This window comes from Vigna unguiculata, chromosome 5 (assembly GCF_037176805.1).
Source record: "Vigna unguiculata cultivar grain cowpea cultivar isolate G323 ecotype 2 chromosome 5, ASM3717680v1, whole genome shotgun sequence".
NCBI lineage: Eukaryota > Viridiplantae > Streptophyta > Magnoliopsida > Fabales > Fabaceae > Vigna > Vigna unguiculata.
The window spans coordinates 1,776,013-1,798,908 of NC_140796.1; the positions used below are offsets into that span (position 1 = coordinate 1,776,013).

The 22,896-nt window shown below is 31.2% G+C and overlaps 5 protein-coding genes across 5 annotated transcripts; 2 read left to right on the forward strand and 3 right to left on the reverse strand.

Moving 5' to 3' along the window:
- The first annotated feature begins 5,166 nt into the window (after window positions 1-5,166).
- LOC114185501 (ethylene-responsive transcription factor ERF113) lies at window positions 5,167-8,138 on the forward strand. The gene is made up of 2 exons (XM_028073254.2): window positions 5,167-5,502; window positions 7,034-8,138. The coding sequence occupies exons 1-2, from the start codon at window positions 5,352-5,354 to the stop codon at window positions 7,624-7,626; spliced, it is 744 nt and encodes a 247-aa protein (XP_027929055.2). The 5' UTR covers window positions 5,167-5,351; the 3' UTR covers window positions 7,627-8,138.
- Window positions 8,139-11,706: 3,568 nt separating this feature from the next.
- On the reverse strand, window positions 11,707-14,644 carry ATMAK3 (Acyl-CoA N-acyltransferases (NAT) superfamily protein). The gene is given in 5 exon segments (XM_028071597.2): window positions 11,707-11,957; window positions 11,959-12,110; window positions 13,722-13,777; window positions 14,200-14,320; window positions 14,427-14,644. Coding segments are annotated over 5 exon segments (564 nt in total). The 5' UTR covers window positions 14,592-14,644; the 3' UTR covers window positions 11,707-11,887.
- Window positions 14,645-15,538: 894 nt separating this feature from the next.
- LOC114184303 (large ribosomal subunit protein eL30) lies at window positions 15,539-17,514 on the forward strand. The gene is made up of 5 exons (XM_028071598.2): window positions 15,539-15,687; window positions 15,799-15,904; window positions 16,220-16,321; window positions 17,109-17,177; window positions 17,273-17,514. The coding sequence occupies exons 1-5, from the start codon at window positions 15,667-15,669 to the stop codon at window positions 17,311-17,313; spliced, it is 339 nt and encodes a 112-aa protein (XP_027927399.1). The 5' UTR covers window positions 15,539-15,666; the 3' UTR covers window positions 17,314-17,514.
- Window positions 17,515-18,053: 539 nt separating this feature from the next.
- Window positions 18,054-19,576, reverse strand: LOC114184301 (uncharacterized). The gene has a single exon (XM_028071596.2). It carries the CDS (start codon window positions 19,433-19,435, stop codon window positions 18,272-18,274), a length of 1,164 nt encoding a protein of 387 aa, XP_027927397.2. The 5' UTR covers window positions 19,436-19,576; the 3' UTR covers window positions 18,054-18,271.
- Window positions 19,577-20,191: 615 nt separating this feature from the next.
- Window positions 20,192-22,610, reverse strand: LOC114184304 (uncharacterized). The gene is made up of 4 exons (XM_028071599.2): window positions 22,466-22,610; window positions 22,212-22,336; window positions 21,102-21,178; window positions 20,192-20,553 (listed from the first exon to the last, which is right to left on the reverse strand). Exons 2-4 carry the CDS (start codon window positions 22,310-22,312, stop codon window positions 20,438-20,440), a joined length of 294 nt encoding a protein of 97 aa, XP_027927400.1. The 5' UTR covers window positions 22,313-22,336; window positions 22,466-22,610; the 3' UTR covers window positions 20,192-20,437.
- Window positions 22,611-22,896: the final 286 nt, after the last annotated feature.

The following is a 22,896-nucleotide window of genomic DNA, read 5'->3' on the forward strand; positions in this document are numbered from 1 at the left end:
CATCAAAACTGGCAATTTCTGTTTCTTTTAATTTGTTATTTTTCTAATGTTTTTTCATTGTAACTGGGGTCCAGTTAGCATGTAAGGAACTTTACTTGTATGCTCCATTGTACTAATACATAATGTTACAAAGGGCTGAATAATCTTAATTCATTTGAGCTTTTTTTTTTCTCTTGTTTTGTCTGTAAGATTGTTTCAAGTAAAATTATTTTACTTACAATTCCTTAACAAGACAGTTTTAAAAGAATAATCATTTAAAAAAGATTTAACAAACATTATGCTATATTATTTATTAAAAAAGTGCCCATATGGCAATCCAAAGGCATGAAACAGTTCTTCATCTTCTTATTTGTTTGTTTAAATAGACATGAAACTGTATAATTTCCAAATATTATATTTAAAATTGAACAAAAAAAAATATAAAAAATGGTAATATCATTTTATTTATTTAAATAAGCAAACTTGTTAGACCTGAAAAATATTTTTTAAAATAATCTGATTAAAATTATGTTGAATGTCATTTTGTTAGAAAAAGATAGATGTGAGTCTAATTTCCCTCTATTTGAAAACAAATTATCATAATTTCCTTTATTATAAATTGTATTTATATTTTTCTGTCTCTCATAGTTATATCTCTCTTCCTTTCACTGGTAGAGAAATAGCAACATTTTTGTGTTCATAAAGTATGATGGCAAATAGAATCTAATATTTGGGGGAGAAGAAAGAAAGAAGCAGCTTCTTTTGACATATCCAAAATGAGAATAAAGAGAGTATAGATTTGAGTGGTGGAAATGTAGTTGTCAGAATTCATGGGCCAAACCAGACTAGTTTTGAAATGACATTGACACCCCTATTAATTGCTAAAGACAAAATAGTATTCAAATAGTTAACCAAAATATGTCATTCATCACATATTAAATATTTTTATATCTTAAATTTCAATCAACCAAAGTGTCAAAGAAAAGGACTTAGTCATTTATCAACGATTAATCATTTAGAATAAACGTTTGTATATTTTTCAACTTAAGAAGGAATTTTCATATGACATATCAATATATCGATAATGAAGAATATCTAAAAAAACGAGCTTTAGCAAATTAAGAATATCATAGTACAATTTACCGAAAAGCTAAAAACACGTTAATTATATAAAAGAAAAAAATAGAAAAAAAATTAAGAAATAAGTAATTCTTTCTTCGGATAAGATTGTATTAAACATTATTTACGAATCTTAACATTCGATCATTTAATATCACATAAAAATTTATTAAAACAATAAATAAAATACAAAATAAGACAGAAAATGAATAATTATTTTCTCTTAAAAAAGAGAATATTTATATTATTTATTACTTATATATTGTATTATAAAGTCGTCAAATTTTAGTTTGATATAAAATTTCAAATATTTTTATTGTACTATTTTCTAAAACAACGAGAGAAAAAAACATTTATAAATTATAATTTCACAAAGAGCATAGTAAAGATAATGATATATATTCATCCAAATTAAAAATCTTAAAACTAAATTACTTGTAGATGTTATTTATTTAAAGTTAAAATTTATTTTCTCTTTTTTTCTCTTTTCTAATTTGGTAATGTATTAAATTTGAGAAGAAAAAAATAACGTAAGGTGGGATGTTGGAGGCATGTGGGAGTGATGTTGACACACATGAAAGGACAGTGATAGCATGCGAGGAAACTGCACATGCACATGCAGACGCAGATGCAAATGCATGCGCAGACACCTACATCCATTCCCATGCAACTTGCATCATCATGCATGCTCTTTGCTTTGCGGCTCACACATGTGATGCGATTAATCAATCAATCACTCACGCCGACACCCTTTTTCTTTTGCTTTCCAAATCCATATTCATTGAATGTTCCTTCCTCACCAATTTAAATCACCTAATTAATTACTTAATTAATCACCGTTTATCGTCAAAGTACACAAAATTTCTATGTTACTACTCATAAAGCTAGCACGTAAAAGACGTTGTGGTGTGTTGTGTCTCAACTCAACTCAACTAAAGTATTAAAGTAAGATCACCAATCATTCCATGGGATACGATTATGAGTGAAAAGTTGACGTACCACTCATCTTCATTACTCACTCTGATGCCACCCATTAACTTACCTTCTACTCATGTCTTCCATTTTCATCCCTAGTGATCAAGTAAATTTAGAACATAAATATCTTTAGAGGAATACAACAATGTGTAAAATTTATTTTTTAAAGATGAAATTAGAGTTATTTGCTAAATCACTTATTAATATTTAAGTAGTTTTGTTCTGATTTCGATCCAAGTTCCTCCAGTAGTCATCGTTAGGAACAACGACTGCATTTTTGAGGTATTATCCACTTTAGAGCGTTTGAATTCTGTCACAATTTTGTCTTTGAAAGGTGCCTCAGAGGGTGGAGGGAGGTAAGAGTATTTAAACTTTGCTTAACCTCAACTCCTAAACGATGTGAGACTTATTGGATATACCGAAACAAGTTTGATGATGTGTAAGAAATCCTAATAAGATAAATTTATAATATATAATATAAAACAAATTTGATCTTATAAATTATTTTTATAAGATTTAAATTAAATTTAAAGTATCAAGATTTCAACTTTAAAACATATATATTTCGAACATAATATTAGATATTAATAAAGTCAAATAGTGGATGACACGATAGTCAAACTAAATAATAAATTTTTCAATAACGAGTGATATAGTAAACCAAAATAAACAACATATATCGCTAAGATAATTTGACTACTTTGATATCATATTAAGAAATGAACTTGTAAAGTTTACATTCACTTATATATCGTAATTAATCTTATCTTTATTAGACATGATCTTTAACCGAATGAATGAAAATTTTCATTTTTCTTTGACTATTTGAGTGACTATTTGAGTGAAAGAAACATATAGTTGTATATATCTTTTATGATATAAGCATAAAAAAGAAAGTGGAGGAAGTGATGTGAATGAATGGTATGAAAAGAAAGGAATTGTATCATGGGACGCTGAAAGAAGATAGTAACATGTGATGAAAGGACCAAAGATCATGCGTGAATGAATGAGAGAGGAATGAGGACAACATTGTACTTCATGCACGCGGCGTGCAGATTGAAGGTTGCAATTTCGGTGTGTGTATGGTTACTTTGTGAATTAAGTTTTGAGATTGGAACTAAAGATAGGTTTTGGAAATATGGGATATAGACAATTGAAAATAGATAACACTCTGCACTATTTGCAGACAAACCATGAAGATTGCTGTATCAAAAAACATCGTTAAGTTATTTAGTGTTCATAAAAATCGATTGATATATTTAAGGAACTGTGTCAATGTCAAGTCTACATCATCCCATATATGGATATGTATATAGTAGATATGACCAAAATATTTGTTATAATCTTTTGATGATAATCATAATCTTTTCCTGTCTATTGTCTTTTTTTTTTTTTTTTTTTCTTTTGTAAGTTATGTTCATTGTCTATGTCAACATAACAAGCCATGTATCTCATGGTTTAAATTTTTATTTATATGAACTTAACGCTTTTAAAAATTTAATTGTGGTGAAAGAATTAAATGTTTGCTTTATACTAATTAAAATTTATTAATTTTTTTATAGTAGTTACTTTAAATTTATCTCAGCAATTTTGTAATAAATCGAGGTTGCAGTAATTTTACACTAATAATGTATTAAATTTAAATTCAAATTTATTACAATTGAATATTTATGAAAAAAATTACAGTGATAAGTTTGATTATGATTATTAATCAAATGTTAGGAACATGTCTAACTTTAATTATCATATCGAGTATAAATGAAAAAAATAGAATATTGAGAATAAAAAAGATTTTTAAATTTATTGTCTTAAAATATTAAATAAGAATCATATCAATTCTTTATTTGGTGGTATTTTATCACAAAATTTAATTTTTTATTATTAACAATTTTAATTGATTTATATTAAGTTTCAAGAAAGTTTATATAAGGTGAAAATCATAAAAAAAGATGTTTAAAGTTTTGGAAGTCATTTTTGAAGAAAATATTTTCAAGAAAAATATAAGAAATTAATTATAAATTTCAAATTTTTAGATGTTTAACGACTTGGTTAAAAAAATGTTTTAAATTTAGTCTCATCCCAATTTTTCTAAGAAAAGTAGAAATTTTTTCTATTTTAGTTTTTCAAAAGAACATATATTATACTAAATTTCATGAGGTTTTGGAATATCAACAAAAAATTGATCAAAATAATTTTCTTAGATTAAAACCAGGTTTTACGCCTTCAAAATGCAGAAACTTACAAATTTTTCTCAGCAACTTTTTTTTTTCCTTCGAAGAAATTTTTATTAAATTGTTTTAGCTTCGTACACATATCTTTTACATAACTTATCATATAAAAAAATTATTTTTATTTCCCTATCCAAAAAATTTAACTATTTAAAAATAATTTTGAATAAATACAAAAAAGAAAGGATTATTAGTTCTAAAATCTATTACCACAACAACCAATTAACACTAAATTATTCCATAACTATGAAAATCATACAGAAAAACCATCCTCAAATATTGATCCTACAAATTAATAAAGGTGTTGAAAATCCGATTTACTAAAAGGAAGAAAATCGAAGAAGAAGAGATGTGTCTTTGTTTTAGCCACTTATAATCGTGTCACTGTCATTATTCTTTAAATGGTATGAAGCCACTTGTTCAAAACACAATTGGTGTAGAAGAATATGGCAATAGATATGGATTTGGTCTACCATTTCAGAACTCAAAACTCACACCTGTAAAAAAGAATGTCATTTAAACAGTTACCACACCATAGACATCCTGAACAAAAAAAATATTATATATTTTTTCAATTGTTATAGATGACATTAATTACTGTAACAAAAATCAAGTAGATTAAATTATAATTGAATTGTGATATTTAAGTTTGTATTACATTAAAGAGTTACCTTAAATAAAAAAAATTACGTTTTATATAAAAGCTATAGTTTTTGTGTAGTGGTAAACTTTAGATCCTATAATTAATATTATAATAACATAACGTGGGTTAGAAAACACTTTTAGATAAAAATTGAAATGAGAGTGAATGATTACTATGGAAAAAAAGAAATATATATTTAAGTATAAGAGGGTTATTATATAGCAGCATTGACACGAGCAGAAGAAGATCACATCTAAGAACACAAAAGAGCATAGAGAAGCAACCTAAAAGTGGATCCAAGAAGGCATGGAAAACTACCACTATCTTCAGAAACATCAAAGGAGGAAGAGAAAGAGGACACAGTACAAGAATTCGATGCTTATGCGACTTGGTCTTCAGAAACTGACATGTCTGCAATGGTTTCAGCTCTTTCTCAAGTTATGGGAACTTCAAATCGGAACCCTCCTATGTCACAATCAACCTCTTTTCCTTTCTCAAACTTCGACACCAAAGATCAACCTCAACCTCAACCTCAACCTCAACCTTCTTCAGATAAAGGTTTGCTACCTTTCTTATCTTCTTTCAATTCATCATTTTTCTGCGTCTTTAAATTCCGATGAATGGAAATGGTGCATATGCAGAATGAATCTGTTTTCAGTCAAAAAACCAAAGTAAAGGTAGAATCCATTTGTTTTGGTGTATTCTGATCTATTGTTGTTAAATTCAAATAAGTATAACTTTATACAACGATCTGTGATCTGATCTCTCGTGTATTTTGAAAAAAACAGGTTAGTTTTTCATGAAAGAATGTCATAGTTTTATTTATTTTGATGGAAATATTGAAAATCTCATTTAAATAAATAAATAAATAAATAAAAACTAAAACAGCACACAATGAGAAAAATGGAAACTGGGAATGACAATGTTAGCATAAGTGGCATGTGGACAACTTAGTAAACACAGAAATTCAATGCATGCGTGTGTCTTCTATCAAGTTGTCGTGGTTTTTCTTCTTTCTTCTTATCTCATCTTTGACCAATGCCCAAAACCACACATCAACAAAGAACTAAACATACGAACTTCTTCACGTAACAGAATAAAATACATATCATACTTCTGTTCCCAACATTCATACGTCACACATATATATTGCATGCATAATTCTTAGAACTTTTTAAAACTTTATAACAATAATTTTTAATTTGAATTTCGTTTTAAATTATGATATCAAATTACAAATACTTTAATATTGAATATCTGCAGAGTTTGACAAGTTTTATGCAGTGGGGAACATAAAATCTACACCTACCTTACCTACCTTAACATTGTTACATCGGTATTTGCATTAACCATTTGATATGGTCTCTTTTTTTTTTTTTAAGTTAAGACAGAAGCACTTTCATTCTTTTATAATCAATTACATTATTATAAGACATTGTGTTTCGAAATGGTTCCACCACATTTATAATTTGCACGTTCTGTTTCCAGATTCAGCCTTGTAGAAATAAATAGCAACTAAATAAATTTGAAACTCCCTTTTTTGGTCTACAATGCCTCTTTATAGGGTTTTAACCTAAAGTCTATATCTTCTCACCACTAACTTATTCTTAATAGGTTAGATTAGGTTAAGTCTGAGCTTCTTCTTACCATGATATAAGAACTTAAATTTATTTTATACAACAAAATGTCTTAATATATCTTCTCCTTATAATTCTCAAGATGTTGATTAGTTTGCTTGTTATCATTTTTTTTCCTGAAAGAGAAAATATCTTTTAAATAAAATAAATATATTCCAACCTTCTTTAACCTACTTTTTTTCTTAATAAATAAACTTTATAAACTTCTATTCATTTTAGATAAATTTAATCAAGTTACGAGAAGATACAATATCAATAAAAGATGAATTCAACATATACAACATTATTTTTATGTAAAAATTTTAAGACAATAAATTTATGAGTCTCTGTTCTTGAATAATGTTTAATTTTCTAATTTTTATTCAATATAGGACTTAGATTCACACTTGAATTCGAATTCTAGTGAATGAAACATTGAATCTGTGATTAATTCGTGTGTGTTGGTAATGAAGGAGTGACAAAGAAGGCACACTACAGAGGAGTGAGACAGAGACCATGGGGGAAATGGGCAGCAGAAATCCGTGACCCAAAAAAAGCAGCAAGAGTGTGGTTAGGAACCTTCGAAACCGCAGAAGATGCAGCACTTGCATATGACAGAGCAGCACTCAAGTTCAAAGGCACAAAAGCAAAGCTTAATTTCCCCGAAAGAGTTCATCACAATGTTTCTTTTATGCACCAAAACCATGAATCTTCATCAAACACGAACACTTTTCCCTCCCATGCAACTTCCAACGCTGTTTCTTCTGCTCATGATGTTGCTGTTCCACCCTCATTTTCCACACACGATCAACATGGCCACCAACTTTTCCCAAACCTGCTTCAATACGCTCAGATTCTTTCAAGCGATGATGCACAGTTTCCTTACTACACATCCCATCTTTTCAACAATCAACAACAACATCAGCAACATCAGCAGCAGCAACAACAAGATCCTTTCAGCTCTCAATTCTCCACCACTTTTTCTTCAACCTCTTCTCAAGCATCCTACTTCTACAACCACCAACAACAATTTGATGAACAGGGACATGGTCATTCAGGCCAGTAGCATGCTTTTGAAAGTCTTGATTAATTTGTATTCACAACATTGCAGTTGCAATATTTACCTCATAGATAATGATATTTTGATTCACTTTTTTTAATCTATTTTTAACTCATCATTTCAATCATCTTTAGATCATTACATCGTTAAGATATAGAGGTGATCGAAGTAGTGAATTAAAAGTGAGTCAAAATATCATTATCCTTATCCATCGGAATTAGTTGTCCACAATTTTTCGAAATATCAAGATTTTTGAGATGTGTAACCATCGCTTTGGACATCAAAATTTGTAGTTGGAAATTTAAATTTGCATGAGCTTTGATCCAAACGTGGCTTCAGAATCTCGACAAAAGCGATTATAAAGCTTCACTAGTAGAATATTTACCTTTGTTAGTGTTGCTGCAGAAAAGAGTGAAGGATTGAGTATCTTTCTTTGAGCTTGCACTTGCACAAGACATGGATCCCACATTTAATTTCAAATTCAATTATGGATAATGCTATCTGTTCCGTGTTGATCACTTTTTTTTTTTTGGAAAGTTTTTAGTGATTTGCTTTAATCGATCAAAGTGAGACAAAAATAATTATTTAAACAGATCATATTTTACTTATTTTTTTCAGATTTTTCTCCGATTATTCACCAATCAGGAAGACGTTAGGTGAACACTTTTTTATGTATTGAAATTTAGCTTTATATTTATCGATTGATAGATACTCATATTTTTGTTAAGATAAACGACTCGTTTAAGCAATCATTCCTATCAAATTCAATGACTCAAGTATCTCCCAACCAAAGACAAAACATTAGCAACCGTCAAGAGAAAAAAAAATCTAAGAAGAAAAAGGGTCGTGGCTTAATGTCAAAATTCTTCTTCAATTTGTCCCATTTTCTTCCTTTCTTCAACCACATATATTCTTAGCCTAAAATCTTTGAACTTCTGAAGTGAAGTGTGACTAAGAAAGTACTTATTAGTAAGTAATTACATGCATGGTGTAAGATACAAATTTAAGAATTTTTAATAAGGTGAAGATTGTTTAGAGGTAAATTTGTTTTATTTTTAGTCATTACATTTGTAAAACATGTCAACATATCTTTATTGACAGGATAATACCAAAATCGTCGTCATTATTATCAAAGAGATATAATTCTAGTTTGAAAAAAAAAACAATTTCAACGACAACTTTTGAAGCGTCCTGAAATACTATAACATTGACGACGGTAATTTAAACCATCGTTATTATAAGTTACTTTTAACGACGACGTTAACAATGACGATTTTGAAGTCGTCTTTATAGAATTTCAATAGCCGTGTTAATAGGAGTTGTTATAGTGTTATTTATTTATATATATAATACAGTTATTCATCTTTCCGTAAATTAACCTTATTTTTTATAATGAAAGATCTGTAATATAAAAAAATGAAAGAGAAAGAAAAAGTGTAAAAAGTTTGGGTTGGCGTTGAACATAAGTCTGCAAATAGCAATAGTATATTATGAAGTTTGGGTTAGACGGAAGTGGCGATGTTTGGCGAAGTTAAAGAAAAGAGAAAGGGAAAAAAAGGTGAAATGAATGATTTTGATTGAAGAAGCTTTTTGACCTGTTCATTCTGCATGCGATGAGAAGTACAGAAGAGGAAATTGAAATAGATTAAATTTGGGGAAAACAAATGATGTCCCATGAGGCATGCTTCCTATAGAAAGTTCGATGATTATTGCTTTACTTTAAGTATTTGGATGTCTGACGTGTCACCTACCAATTATTATCACCATAAGTAAGAAAAATCTGTATATGCTATTATGTAACGAGTATAAAATGAATATCGTAAGTGGATAACTGTAAATAACGGATACGAGTATTCTTTAAATCCACATCTTAATAGGTGGGTATATATATATATATATATATATATATATATATATATCATAGTATTCGTACTTATAGATACTCATATCTGCTATACTACAATTTAAATAAAAAATTAAAAAAATACGACTAAAACATTAACACATTAATCTTAAATTTTATCAATTGGTTTTAAAAATTCTCTATTTCTTTGCAAACTGTCATTCAACAATATTTAAATAGATTATTTCTACTTTGTTTGAAACTTATAAATGTTAAGCATTGTATTTTTATTTCAATTTATGGTTGAAATATATTGTTAAATATTAAAATTTTCTTTTGTAAATAACCGCGAGTACCGTGAATATCCATCGATATTAAAAAAAATATGTTGATACTTGCATAGATATGGATATAAGACATATATTTATTCAACAAATAGGCTACAAAGGAGCTATTACCCATACTGTACTCGCCCGGACATCCCTAATTACCACTTTATTATTCTCTCCAACAACAATTCATTATCATCAAAATCTATAAATGTTTTATATCCCCATGTGTGCTAAAATTGATTACTTTAATCTTCATTTATTATTAGTTGAAAATGTTTTTCTACTATATTATAATATAGTGTATTGAATGTTGACCTAGATAACTAATTTTTCTTGGTAATTTTACTGCTTTATGCTATATAAAATATTTTTAATTAGATTTTTTATTTATAAAACTTGAATACATTTTTACTAAGAAAACATTATATAATGTTCTCTAATCATATTTAACAAGATGCGAGTTATTAATATAAAATTATGATTATAGAATAATACTACAATTTTATAAATTATTTATTTATTTTGTTCAAAATTCTGATTAGATAACTTAACCCTTAAAATCTACTCTCTTTTTTCATAATAGAGTGTATAATATATATATATATATATATATATATATATATATATATATATATATATATATATATATATATATGTGTGTGTGTGTGTGTGTTTATTTTAAATGTGTTAATATGATATTGATAGAGTTAATTGACACATTTAATATATTATTTTGAAAGACTCTTAAATGATGCAAAATTATTTAGCATATCAAAAGAAATCCATTAGTTGATGTTTAAGGAAAATGAGGATTTGCATTTGAAACCTTATTTTTATTTCTCTTGTTAAAATTAATCGACACATTTAAAATATTATTTGTTTTGATATTCAAAAAGTTGAAAGAAAAAAATAAATTTAAATTATTTTTAATCTCGACTCTTAAATAATATAAAATTATAAAATTATTGAATATATAAAAACAAATCTCCTCGATTAAAAAACAAAAGTTTCAATACCCAAGTCAATGATTAAGAAAAACAATAGTTTCGATACTCTTATAGAACAAGTTTGTGTTTGCAACCTCGATTGTTCCTACACAAATGACATTAATATTCTGATTTTAAATGTGTTAAAGATAATATCAATAGAATCAATTACTACATATAATATTGTTTGGGACCTAGTATTTAATATTAAGGATAATATGAAAAAATAATTATAACTCATTGCAGTTTGTCATGTAATTGATTGGAATTAATAAATATTAGATGATGTAATTTGATATTACTAAGGACTGTTTCAGTAGCACCATTAATATAAAATACACACTTATCCTCATTACTAGACCAGTTACCATTTTCTTATCTTTTCCCATTCCATCATTTTTTAGTTTTGGAAATCGCATAGCACCACGGAATAACTCATAACTTGTCTAAAAAGGAATAAATTCTGAACCAAAAATCTAAGGTACTCGAGTCTCATTAATGGCCGAGTGGGATTATCTGATGTAGATTGTTGTGTGCATACATGAATCATGAACTCTGATACAAAAATGTGTCATGATGAAGACCAATCTAGTTTTTTAGTGTTATGATATTTTAGGTGGTAGTGATTACTGATGGTGGTTTTTAACCATGAGAGTTTGCTGAAACAAAAATGCATGGTGCCCCATTATACAAATACTTACATAATAAACATTTATTCGCAAAAAGTTTTAAAATTCCTATTAATCACTTTTCCGATTTCTAAAGAAGTCGTGACAAGACAGACATTTTAAAAACTAAAGAGAAAGGAAATAATTCCTCTCTGATATACAGGGTACAAAGCCTATGTTTATTCTCCCAATATGTGTTGAACAAGTTCCATTCAAAACTTGAACATGACCTTTCATATCGATAGAAGTCATTGTGCTTTTCATCCCAAAAGAAAAAAACCTGAACATTAATATATCAAAGTACATGATGTTTTTCCTATATAGTCATTTCAAATGAAGGAGTTATACAACAAAAAAAAAATTATACTAGAATTTATATGCATGGTTAATTTTACAAATATATTCCCAAACTGTTTCCTCAAATACAGAACAAAATAATTATTTAAATGGTGTATCACCTTGGTCACTTTGCATGTGGCTCTCATATTTATCTGCCATCAAAGGAAGATGGGTGCAACTCTGAGCGGGGAAATAAAAGTTTCAAACGGAAAGCATCAACACCATTCAAATAATAGTGAAAGAGCCGTTTAGCTCTGATAAAGCCAAGGCGACCATACAGTGCCAGTGCTCCTTTATTTGTCACTTCCGCTTCCAATGTAACCTATACATATAATGACAAAGAATGTGAATTTAACCATTAAGTTTGGCCCTAAGGTCAAATTCTAAACAACTTAGGCTTAAGCTACTACGAATACAGATGTATGATATTCAATATAACTCTGGCTATACTGTTTTTCCACTACATGATAAGAATCAAAATCTATAATGGCAGTAGGATTAGTTTCTTCAAAATGAATTTATCTCTTAACAAGCTGTCAGCATTCAACAAGGAAAAACATGAAAAAATTTAAGCACAAGGCTAATAGAAGAATGAGGGGAAAAAATATATCATTCCAAAGGGTGCTTTTAACAAACAAAATGAAAGAGACAAAAACAGAACTGATGTTTTAGAGGAAAACCGAAAAGATGCACGTGTATTATCACAATCCTAGTTTAATTATAGAAAATGGAGAATCAAGAAATGCAGGGACATATCCATAACATGGACGTGTTCTCATTGCTATTCAACTTTAGAAACTGAAGGTTAAACAAACATCTTTCCATTTGTATATAGGAGAAAGTAAAGTTGAATATTTGGTACTCAATCTTTCTCTCTGACTAAATACTCAAACATATTAAATCAGCACACAGTTTTAGTGTTGTATTTGAGCATTATACTAGTATTTAAAGAGGTGCATGCCTGCATGAATAAACTGCAATATGATAAAAGATTTTGATATTTTTATATGCAACCAATTTATTGGCATGTCCTGCACTAATATTACAACGCTAATGATACATTGATTTTCTTTTTTCTAGTAAAACAACATCAAAGTCAGCCAAATTATACAATAACTCACCCTAAAAATCTTGGTTCCAATTTCAATTTCCTAACAATTTTTTCTACATTTTCTCTATTTGTAATAATATATCATAGTGAAACTTCCTGATAAAAGACATGAAACCATAGGCTGGCTGTAAGATGATGAACCATTGGAATGCACATACGGAAGGAAATGAAGAAATGGAAAAATGGACCTTTCGGTGTTTATGAGAAGACGAGAAAAGGGGGCCAGGATGAAATTTGAAGGAAGATAAGTAGTGAAGAATTTGATTGGAAAAGTGAAGTGTTTAACAGAAGACAGGGACAGATGACAAAGGAGACTGAGAGGAAAAAAATGGTGAATAATATGAAAAATAATGAGAGAACTCATTTAGGGAATAGGCCAGGACATGAGAGGGTATGAGTACATTGGGTAGTAAAGGTGACTTTGGCCTGCGGAGGAGAGTGCACGATCCTATAGCATTTTGGGGCTGTATTTTCATTCCTTTAAGCTGAATTCTATCCAGAATTTAGTTTCTATATTCATAAGATTAAAGGTAAAAAAATTAAAATAAAATGAATAAAAGTGTGATAAACAATGAAAGGAAAAAACTAATTCTCTGCTTCCCAGGTAAAGGAATAAAATAAGTGTGAATCATATTTGGGAGTTCACCATTTTCATCCCATCTACATGATAATCATTTTTGGACCAGAACACCAAAACATTAACTAAGATGCAACCATCATACAAATGCACATGAAGTGTATAATAAACGCATAACCGTCATTCCCAAATCATCCAGTGTACTTCTATTGTTTACACATGGTAACATTAATACACACATATACCTCTTCACAACCTGATTCCATCATCACCTTGATAGACCTAGTAACAAGCTCTGTAGCTGCAGAAAAATTAAGCAAAAACGAAAAACCCAAACATTAGCATTTAGTAACATCACAACACTTAACACTATAACAATATCCAATAATAACATCACAAAAACACTTAACATTATAACAATATCCAATAATAACATCACAAAACAGGAAATTAACACAAAAAAATCAACCACTGAACAAATTGGACACGTGTATTAAACTCATAAATTCGTTATCCTAGATTGAGAAGTGCTTTTTGGAAGAAATCATAAAAAAATTATTCTTAGTACCTATTTTCGACTAAACGTGGCCAAGGTCCTAGTATCTTCATATTATGAATTTTCCATTAAAAGAAATAAGAAAAATCACGTCAAAATTTAATATTTTTCACTTCTTTCACAGATAAATTAAAGAAAAAAAAAAGACAACATAGAATAAGAACTACCAATGCCTCTTCCTCTATAAGGTTTGATGACAACCAGCATGGCAATGTAGCCTCTGAAAGTGTTGCGGTGTTCCCCCATCTTACATACCACCGTGCCCACGCATTTACCCTTGTGGAACGCCTAAAACCAAGCACATGCAGAAAGCAAATCAACATAAGGAAAACCCACAAGTTTTACAGCAATTGAATTAACGAAAATTGAAAAAAAAAATGAGAAGTTGAGAAACCAGGAAAGAAAGCTGAGGCCATAGATAGACGAAGTAACGGTACGTGAAGATGGAGTAAGGTTCGCTGAGCTCTTGATCCACCAGGTTCATTATCAGAGGAAGGTGATGCTCGCCGCCATAGCTAACGTATTCAATCTCCGAAGCCTCGAATTCCACGTTCTCCATTTCTTCTTCTTCCGCACCTTTCTGCCGCCGTTTCTTGCACAGCACAAAGGATCTAAAATGGCCAAGATATATGGGCCTTGAGTTTTTCCATTTCGGCACTTATTCTATTGATGTTGCCACCTCCTCTTTTCTCTTCTCACACCCCCACTTCCATAGCCTTGTAAAAACTTAACTCAGCAAAACTGAAATTCAGCAATTTGTCTACTTTTTATTTCCTATTTTTTTTATTCATGTATAAGGAGAATATAATGTTTTTTTATCAATACTTTGCTTTCTACTCGTCAATGATATAATTTTTGGGGACGTATTATGTGAGAAACGATTTAGATATTGAAATGAAACCTCTAAATTTGATTTATATAATCTCATAAAATTATATTATAAGTTAAATTAAGTCACATAATTATTCGAAAAGTCAAACAGATTTAAAAAAAAAATCGTATTACATATTTTAATTACATAATAATTTTAAAGATTATTTCGCCCATTTTTTCACATGCGAGGGTTATATACTTAACTTCGTGATATCTTAAAGAGTATCAAAGTTTAACTTGTTTAGGTAGTCTCAAAACATTATATTTGAAAATTCATCTAATCTGTAATTTTTTATTTCATTTTCATCCTTCATATCTTTTCAACTTTTCACAGCCATGTTTACACTTTTCCAAGTTGCTTTTTACTCGAAAAAAATAAATAACAATCAAAGTGCAGGCTATTTATAATAAATAAATAAAAAATCAAAGAGCATCAATATTTATAAATTATAATTTAAAAAAAAACAGAAATATTTTTTTAATGCTAAATTGGTGACAACTTAAAATATTCCAATTTTATTCATAGTAATGTTATTATTAGTGAAAGGAGTATGAAAAACTTCTATCAAAACAGATCCAGTAATATATGGGCCTCGTTGACGACAAATTGGTGAGGCCCATTATTCCTAATTAACAAAAGGCCCAATCCAATGGAGGATGAATAAGTACACTATATCAAACCCTAGTTACCAGACCTCACAGCTTCTCAGTCGCCGTTTCCTCCGTTTAGGGATTCTGCTTCCTTTCTCCATACTGCAACAATGGTTGCCGCCAAGAAGACCGTGAGCTCTCTTTCCTTCTCTGCAATTAACGTTCTTGATCTGTTCTTAGTTAAAATTCCAAGTCGATTTTAATGGAACTATGTTATGTTGTTTCCAATTCGCAAAATGCAGAAGAAGACCCATGAGAGCATCAACAACAGGCTCGCTCTTGTGATGAAGAGTGGCAAGTACACCCTTGGTTACAAGACCGTTCTCAAGTCGCTCAGGAGCTCCAAAGGTGTCCCTTTTGCACACTTTTGTCATTCTAAGTTTTCGTTTTTGGCTATTTCTTTATTTATTTTTTCATACCATTACGTGTAACCTCAGTGTTAATGGAAGTGTCAATTAAGTTTTATGATCTTATTTCAAAATAGGTGGCTGTGTGCTTCTGTTTTAAAAATCTTGTTTGTTAATTTAATTATTTGACAGATTCGATGATCTCTTCTCTGTTAATTTGGTGTTTTGTTTTACGTAGTGTTGATTATGTCTTTTTGTCGATGTTTTGGTGGTACGTTTATTAAACGATAACTAAATGTTGTTGAATTCGTTTCAGGAAAACTGATTATCATTGCCAACAACTGCCCTCCTTTGAGGAAGTCAGAGATAGAATACTATGCTATGTTAGCAAAGGTTGGAGTCCATCACTACAATGGGAGTAAGTTCTCAATCTAATATCCCCTTTGTGTTGGCATGATTCAGTGATAGGTGGAAAATTACAAGTTTCTGTTTTATGTTAGTTTAGGTAATCTATTCTTCCAGAACTATTTTTATTTCAATGGGTTTAGAATCTTATTGTATTTAATTTATGGTATTGTTTTTATGTTCAACTGACTATTGAATGTGATTTTTATTATGTATTTGTGTGCTATTTTTCATCTATTATTTTCTTCAGATTTCAAGTTAGCATTTGGCAGCATTCTAATGTGATGTCTGTTATAATTTCTATGTTATAGAGGAATAAACATTGAGTACGAGCCATGGATATTCTTGCATTATAAACTGAGCAGTGGTTTCATTATAGTAGGTTTTTAGCCATCTAACTATTAATTTTCTTCAATAATATGCATTCAATTTGGTTTTATATTGCATTATAACCAAAATAGTTGTTTCATTGTAGTAGGATAGTATTTTAACCATCTAACTATTAATTCTCTTCAATAATATGCATTCAATTTTGTTTTGTAGTAGTTCTTGTTTTATATCCCTGTATTTTGGAAACCAACTGTTATATAGTTCGCACATCTTGATGTTAGTTACACTTACAGATCTTTTCTGATGTATAAATTGCTGCAAAATCGATAGGGTTCTAATTTTATTTGTTGATGCATTCGATGAGTTTTTAGCAGTTCCATGTTATGGTATTTGGTAGAAAATGTCTTGTGACGCTTTTCAGGATTCGGTGTGGATCTTTCTCATTAACAAAAAATATTTTTGTTTTATAGACAATGTTGATTTGGGAACTGCATGCGGCAAATATTACAGAGTGTGCTGTCTCAGCATTATTGATCCTGGTATGCGATGCCATCTTTCTTATTTTAATCATATATTAGAAACTGATCTTGATGTTTTTTTTTTTTCTAATACTGTTTTGTTATGGTTTATTCAGGTGATTCTGATATCATCAAGACACTCCCTGGGGAACAATAAAGTAGTATTGGAGTTGCATGCTTTTATTTTCTGTTGTTAGTTGATTAAGACATTGCTGAAAGAGTATCTGATTCAGTTGTAGACTTTTGATGTAAGGTGCATGGTTTTTGGGTATTCTATCTGAGCATCAAGTAATTTTGAGTTTTCATCATGTTTCATTGTGTTAATTTTTATAAAGATAATATAATTTTATTTTCGTCATGATTGCTTCAAAAGTCATCCGCTGTTATTATTGTTCGTTTTTGGATTTTCATGCCAACTCTCCCATATGAATAAGAACTTCAAATCGGTCTAGTTGGATTTTGTTATGAAACAATTAAGAATGTATCTCAAGGTAGCCTGGGCTAATTTTTTATGGATTTCTTGTAAAAAAACTCTTTGGGGTTATTTTAACGAAGTTAAATTCAACCCATGTGCTTCTTGAAAAAACACTTTGGGGTTATTTTATCGAAGTTAAACAAGTAGATTCTAAGGAGACGAATGTAGTGATAGAAAAAGGGATTTCGTAGATTTGAAGTAACCAGAGAAATTCAGTTTTTTGTACCTGTTAATATGTAAAGCCGTACAAGGCTCACAAGGAAATAGACAAAGGCAATTTCCGATGATGGCACAGTGCATGTTAATTATCAATTGTAAAATCAATCGTAAAGTGCATATTTACCATGCAAGCGGAATATTGACTTAACATTAATGCTGTTCAGGGAAAAAAAATGTAACGACATTAATGAAGTTTTCAGAGATAGAGAATTGAAAAAAAATAAAGGGATTTGGTATTGGGTGATCATGTGTACTTTCAAATCTTGTTAGATTTACATTTGATTTTATCTGTGGAGAAAAAACAATAACAACAATTTTGTTATACACAAAATGTGGGGTTGAATTGAAGAACAGACATAAGAAAGTGTTTGGAAAAATGAAATTTGAAAAGTGCAATGAGGCAATTAAGAAGAGGTGAGAGTCAATTGACCTTGGTCATCTTCCTGACAAGGCGAGCCATTTGGTACTTCCAAAAGAAAAAATAAACGCAGCCCAAACCAATAAGTACGAAGATCCAAACACTCTCGTCTTCACCCTTGGATCGCAACTCAGCAATCCCAAAACTCTCTCTTCCCGAATCCCCCATCTTCCCTTCATCCACGTGTCCGTACAACACATACACCCTGTCTTTATGTCCCACCACCACCGACGTCGGAAACCGCCGCACATTCACCTCCACCTTGTCGAACACCGCTCCCTCCGACCAACTATCCATGCTCTTCAACAACCACAGCTTCTTCATCGGTGCCACCACTGCCGCCACCCCGTCACTCCTCACCGCGATGTCTTCAGCGCCCACCAGCTCCTCTTTTACCAACACCTTCCTCGCCGTCCCGTCTTCCGCGTCCACCTTGAAAACCTTCCCGGTGCTCGATTGCACCACTAAGAGGTAACCCTTGTTCACGTAAGCGATTCCGTTCAACCCTAGGTAATCATGAGGTGAGCCGTCGTCGTCCGCCGGATTGTTTGTCTCCTCCAAGTACTTCGGCGATCTGGAGAAGATCGAGGCGGAACCGTCGGCGGTGACCTTCCAGATGAAGTTTCCACCGGAGTTGGTGACAAAGGCGTTGCCACTGTAATCGACAGCGACATCGTTGGCGGCGTCGAGGCCTTCGGAGGGGAGGGGACTGAGGAAGAGGCGGCGGCGGGACTGGAGGTCGTAGGCGGCGAGGGCGTTGAACGGAGGGAGGGGAGGGTACGAGTGCACGACGGCGAGGAGGCGGTTGCGCGGGGTATCGACGGCAAGGCCGAGGATGGAGACATCTTCGGGAAGGTCCGTGTCGGAGATGTAGGTTTCGACAATGCCGGAGTCCGAGACGGCGGTTATGACCCGTTGTCGGAGGGACCCGAGGAGGAAGTGCTGCATGATGGGATCCCATGCGAGGGATTCCGGGTAGAGATTCGATGATCGGAAATTGATGACGTGGGCATCTCGAGCGATGATTGGGACTGGACCTGGGCTCTGTAAGAAGAAGATAGTGATTGTGATGATTACGAGGAAGGGTTGTTTGGGTGATGAGATTGGCATTATGATTGGAGAGTGTGACGTGAATATGGTTGTTAGAATCAGAATAAGCTTTGGCATGCAGAAAATAACGGAAACACGACCAAATCAAAAACAAAAACTCCAATTTCTTACTAAGTTGAGCAAATTAGGGGTTGACTATGATTTATGTTTGCAAACTCTGTAACAGGAAAATAGTTCACAAAAAAGGTTAAAATGGAAAATCGTTATCATTATGATACAACTAAACAAATTAATTAAATATAACTTTATTTGACTAAAAATACTCATCCACAACGTTCGTACAAAACAAAATGTCCACCGTTTAACAACTTCCAGAGATACAAATCACTGTGTAAGAAACTGCTGATGGTAGAGTAATGTGTATTGTTGATGATTGGAATACACTATCAACCCCATTTCTCTAATGGTTATCCACAGAGTTCTTATATCTCATAACAATCATTTGCTACCTCTTTGAATGTACAAATATACAATAGCAGTGATCATGTTAGATCTAAACCCTTGTGTGTAACAAATACTTTCTTTTGCTAAATTATGATGTTTCCTACCTTTGAGTAGTATGAATGAATGATAATGAAGAAAGTTTTAGGCATCTGATTCTATTCGCATAATTATGAGCATGTTCTATTCTTAAATTCACTGCTTTACCTTTGTGTATACGAGGTTATGAAACTAAGCATATCTGAAGTAAAATTTTCAAAACTAAGGCTGCCATTTCAGTGTCTGATTGGTTCCCACATCCTATATAGCTTTTCCCTTGACGTGGATATGAACTCAAGTTTTTCCAAAAAAAAGGAAAAGCAAACAAGCTAGTTTCAGGAATGAAGTTTGCTTTCTGAAGTATATTCCAAAACTGATTACGAATACTATTTTGGTACATACCTTTTCCTGCTCATCATATTTTAGTGTATCTGTTACATGGGCAAAATAAAAGATTGGCAGATAAGTTCACTACCAACAATTACATACCCAACTATGGAGAACAATGACGCAAAGTAAAATCAACATAAAACAAATTGAAACCATAGCCAGTATACAACTCGGCGTGTCCATTTTATCCTAGCCTTGCTGCTTTTTAAAATCATTGACTGCCTTATCAAAAGTGCTCCTAACATGGCGGCACATAAGCATCAGATCTTGACATGCATCTTTTAATACCTCGGATGCTGGATCTCCTATACAAAGACACATTCAACAGTAAGATACCAATGCGGTGATATTGAATTATATATATAAATTATAAGAGACAAGTTTTACAACACAAAAATACAAGAAATGCTAAACAGATACACCTATGGGCGAAAATACTCATCATGAAAAACGTATTTGTGGATGATCTACTATTGGAATGAAAAGTAATTTGTATAATTTGTATGATGTTTAGTTTACTTTTTTTTTATGGATGCAGTGCCTAAACCTTGTAATGTGTTCATATTTCAAATTTGAAAAGAAAAACCTTTTACGTTCAAGAGAGAATATAATGCAACGAGACAGATTTTAGTATCACAATTTGTGTGGTGATAATAATTGGCTTAAAAAAGTTCGTCTCCCTTTCACAACTTCGTATCTATCAAAAGCAACAAATGGCACCTCGGCAGAATATACAACGTTGTCTAACAAAATATGAAATGGTAACTAAGTACACAGAACTCTGGTGATTTTAATGCAAAATAAAAAGTAATAGCTGCAGAAACAAATTTGAAAATCAGTCATTGTTACTTACCTGTTGTCTGGACTCTGATATTAACACGATTCTCTGACGGATGAGGAATGCTGTACCCACAAAATGCCACTCTTGGGCTGCAAGACAACATAATACAATCACATTGCCTCATCAGCATATATTGCACTGATAATGACGAGGAAGAAAAGAGAGAAACTTGGGCATAAAAAGAGATCTATGGAAAAGCCAGGTAAATAAAACAGACAATACTTTATATGTGAGGTCTTAAAGTGAAAATCCTTCAAACTACATTTAACAGAAATGTAAATGGATTAATCAGTCATGCCCGCATGAAGACACTAAATCAATATCAATAGGAACTTTTCGACTTAAACTCAGGTGCATGACTACTTTTCAGACCCAAAATTTACTATGGATAAGCAACCGTTTATGGCTTCAGTGTGTGATGCTCTCAAGAGAATTTAGGCAGACATTTCAAAATTCAGTCTCTCATTCCTTGTTCTGTGTAGAATTCAGTGTTTGGGATGAATATCTTATCCTCATCTAGTTGCAACGTTACACCTCGCTAACAAACAAATATTTTTACAATTATAATTTAAAGTAAAAATATTTTTATTTAGTCATTTTTTATTCAAGATAAAAACTTATTACCTCCCTTCCCTATGTTTTAGAAATGCTATTTGACTAAATTCTTACTCTGTCGGCCAAAAGCTTTTGCATTTTTGTTTTTTTATTCAATTCCTTACAATTCGCTGCGTTGTGGCATTATTACACACTTCAATTGAGATCATTTTAAACTCTTTTTATCTATTATATTTTTTTTTCATGTTAGTTATTATAAGTATTCTTATTCCTTGTGTTCTAAATTTTGACGGGTGATACTATTATTTGTGTTTACTGTTCTATTCTTCTACATATAATTCTTTTCTAACACAATTTAATTTCTTACCCTAGACACTGATAGTGGGCCACACTACTTAGGCCCATTAGAAGCAGTATCAATCTTAAACCTAAATGGCTCAAAGACTCTGTTTGACTAGTCTATCACAGAGAAAAAGAAATTTATAGCTCTTCCCTTCTCTCGTTTCCTTAGTGTATCAGACACAGAAGAACCCTAGAGACATGAATCGGCATAACACTTTGACTTACTCTTGATTTAAGGTGAATCTGACAGTGTTTGCCAAGGTATGATCTTCATCTATGATAGAAAACGTGGACTTACTCGGGTCAGAGACTGAACCGTATTCCATTACTGTCCCTCACAAACAACGAATCTGCAATCGAATCCATTACATATTCTATCATTCTAAGAACAAAAGTTGTATGGAAGAACCACAAGAAATAAACAACAGCTCACAGCTCATAGAAACCAACAAGAAAGAAAAAAAATTCAGAAACAGTACCTCTCCTTCACGCAGTTGAAGACAAAGGCGGAAGGAATTTGGGTTCCGCGACACTTGCAATGCGACTACGAGGGGCTATTGGCTTGTGTATTTATATGACCATGGAAACGATGTCGTTTCAGCTATTCAAACAAATTAAAATCACTTTGTTCTTGCATTTTAAGACATTTAGACAAACAAAATTAATTTTTTTTCCTATTTAAAAATTGGGCACAGAACACTACTTCACACAATCCTTTAAAGATTTGATGATTTGGAATTCATTTAAAGTCATAAAATCACACGTAAATAAAATATTATATATTATATTTTTAATTCTTTTGCAAAAAATAAATAGTGCTTTTGAAAATGTTAGTAGTTACCTCTTAAAAATTCGTGTGCGTTTGACTAAAAAGATTGATAAATCATCACAAAGAAAATTTTATTAGTTG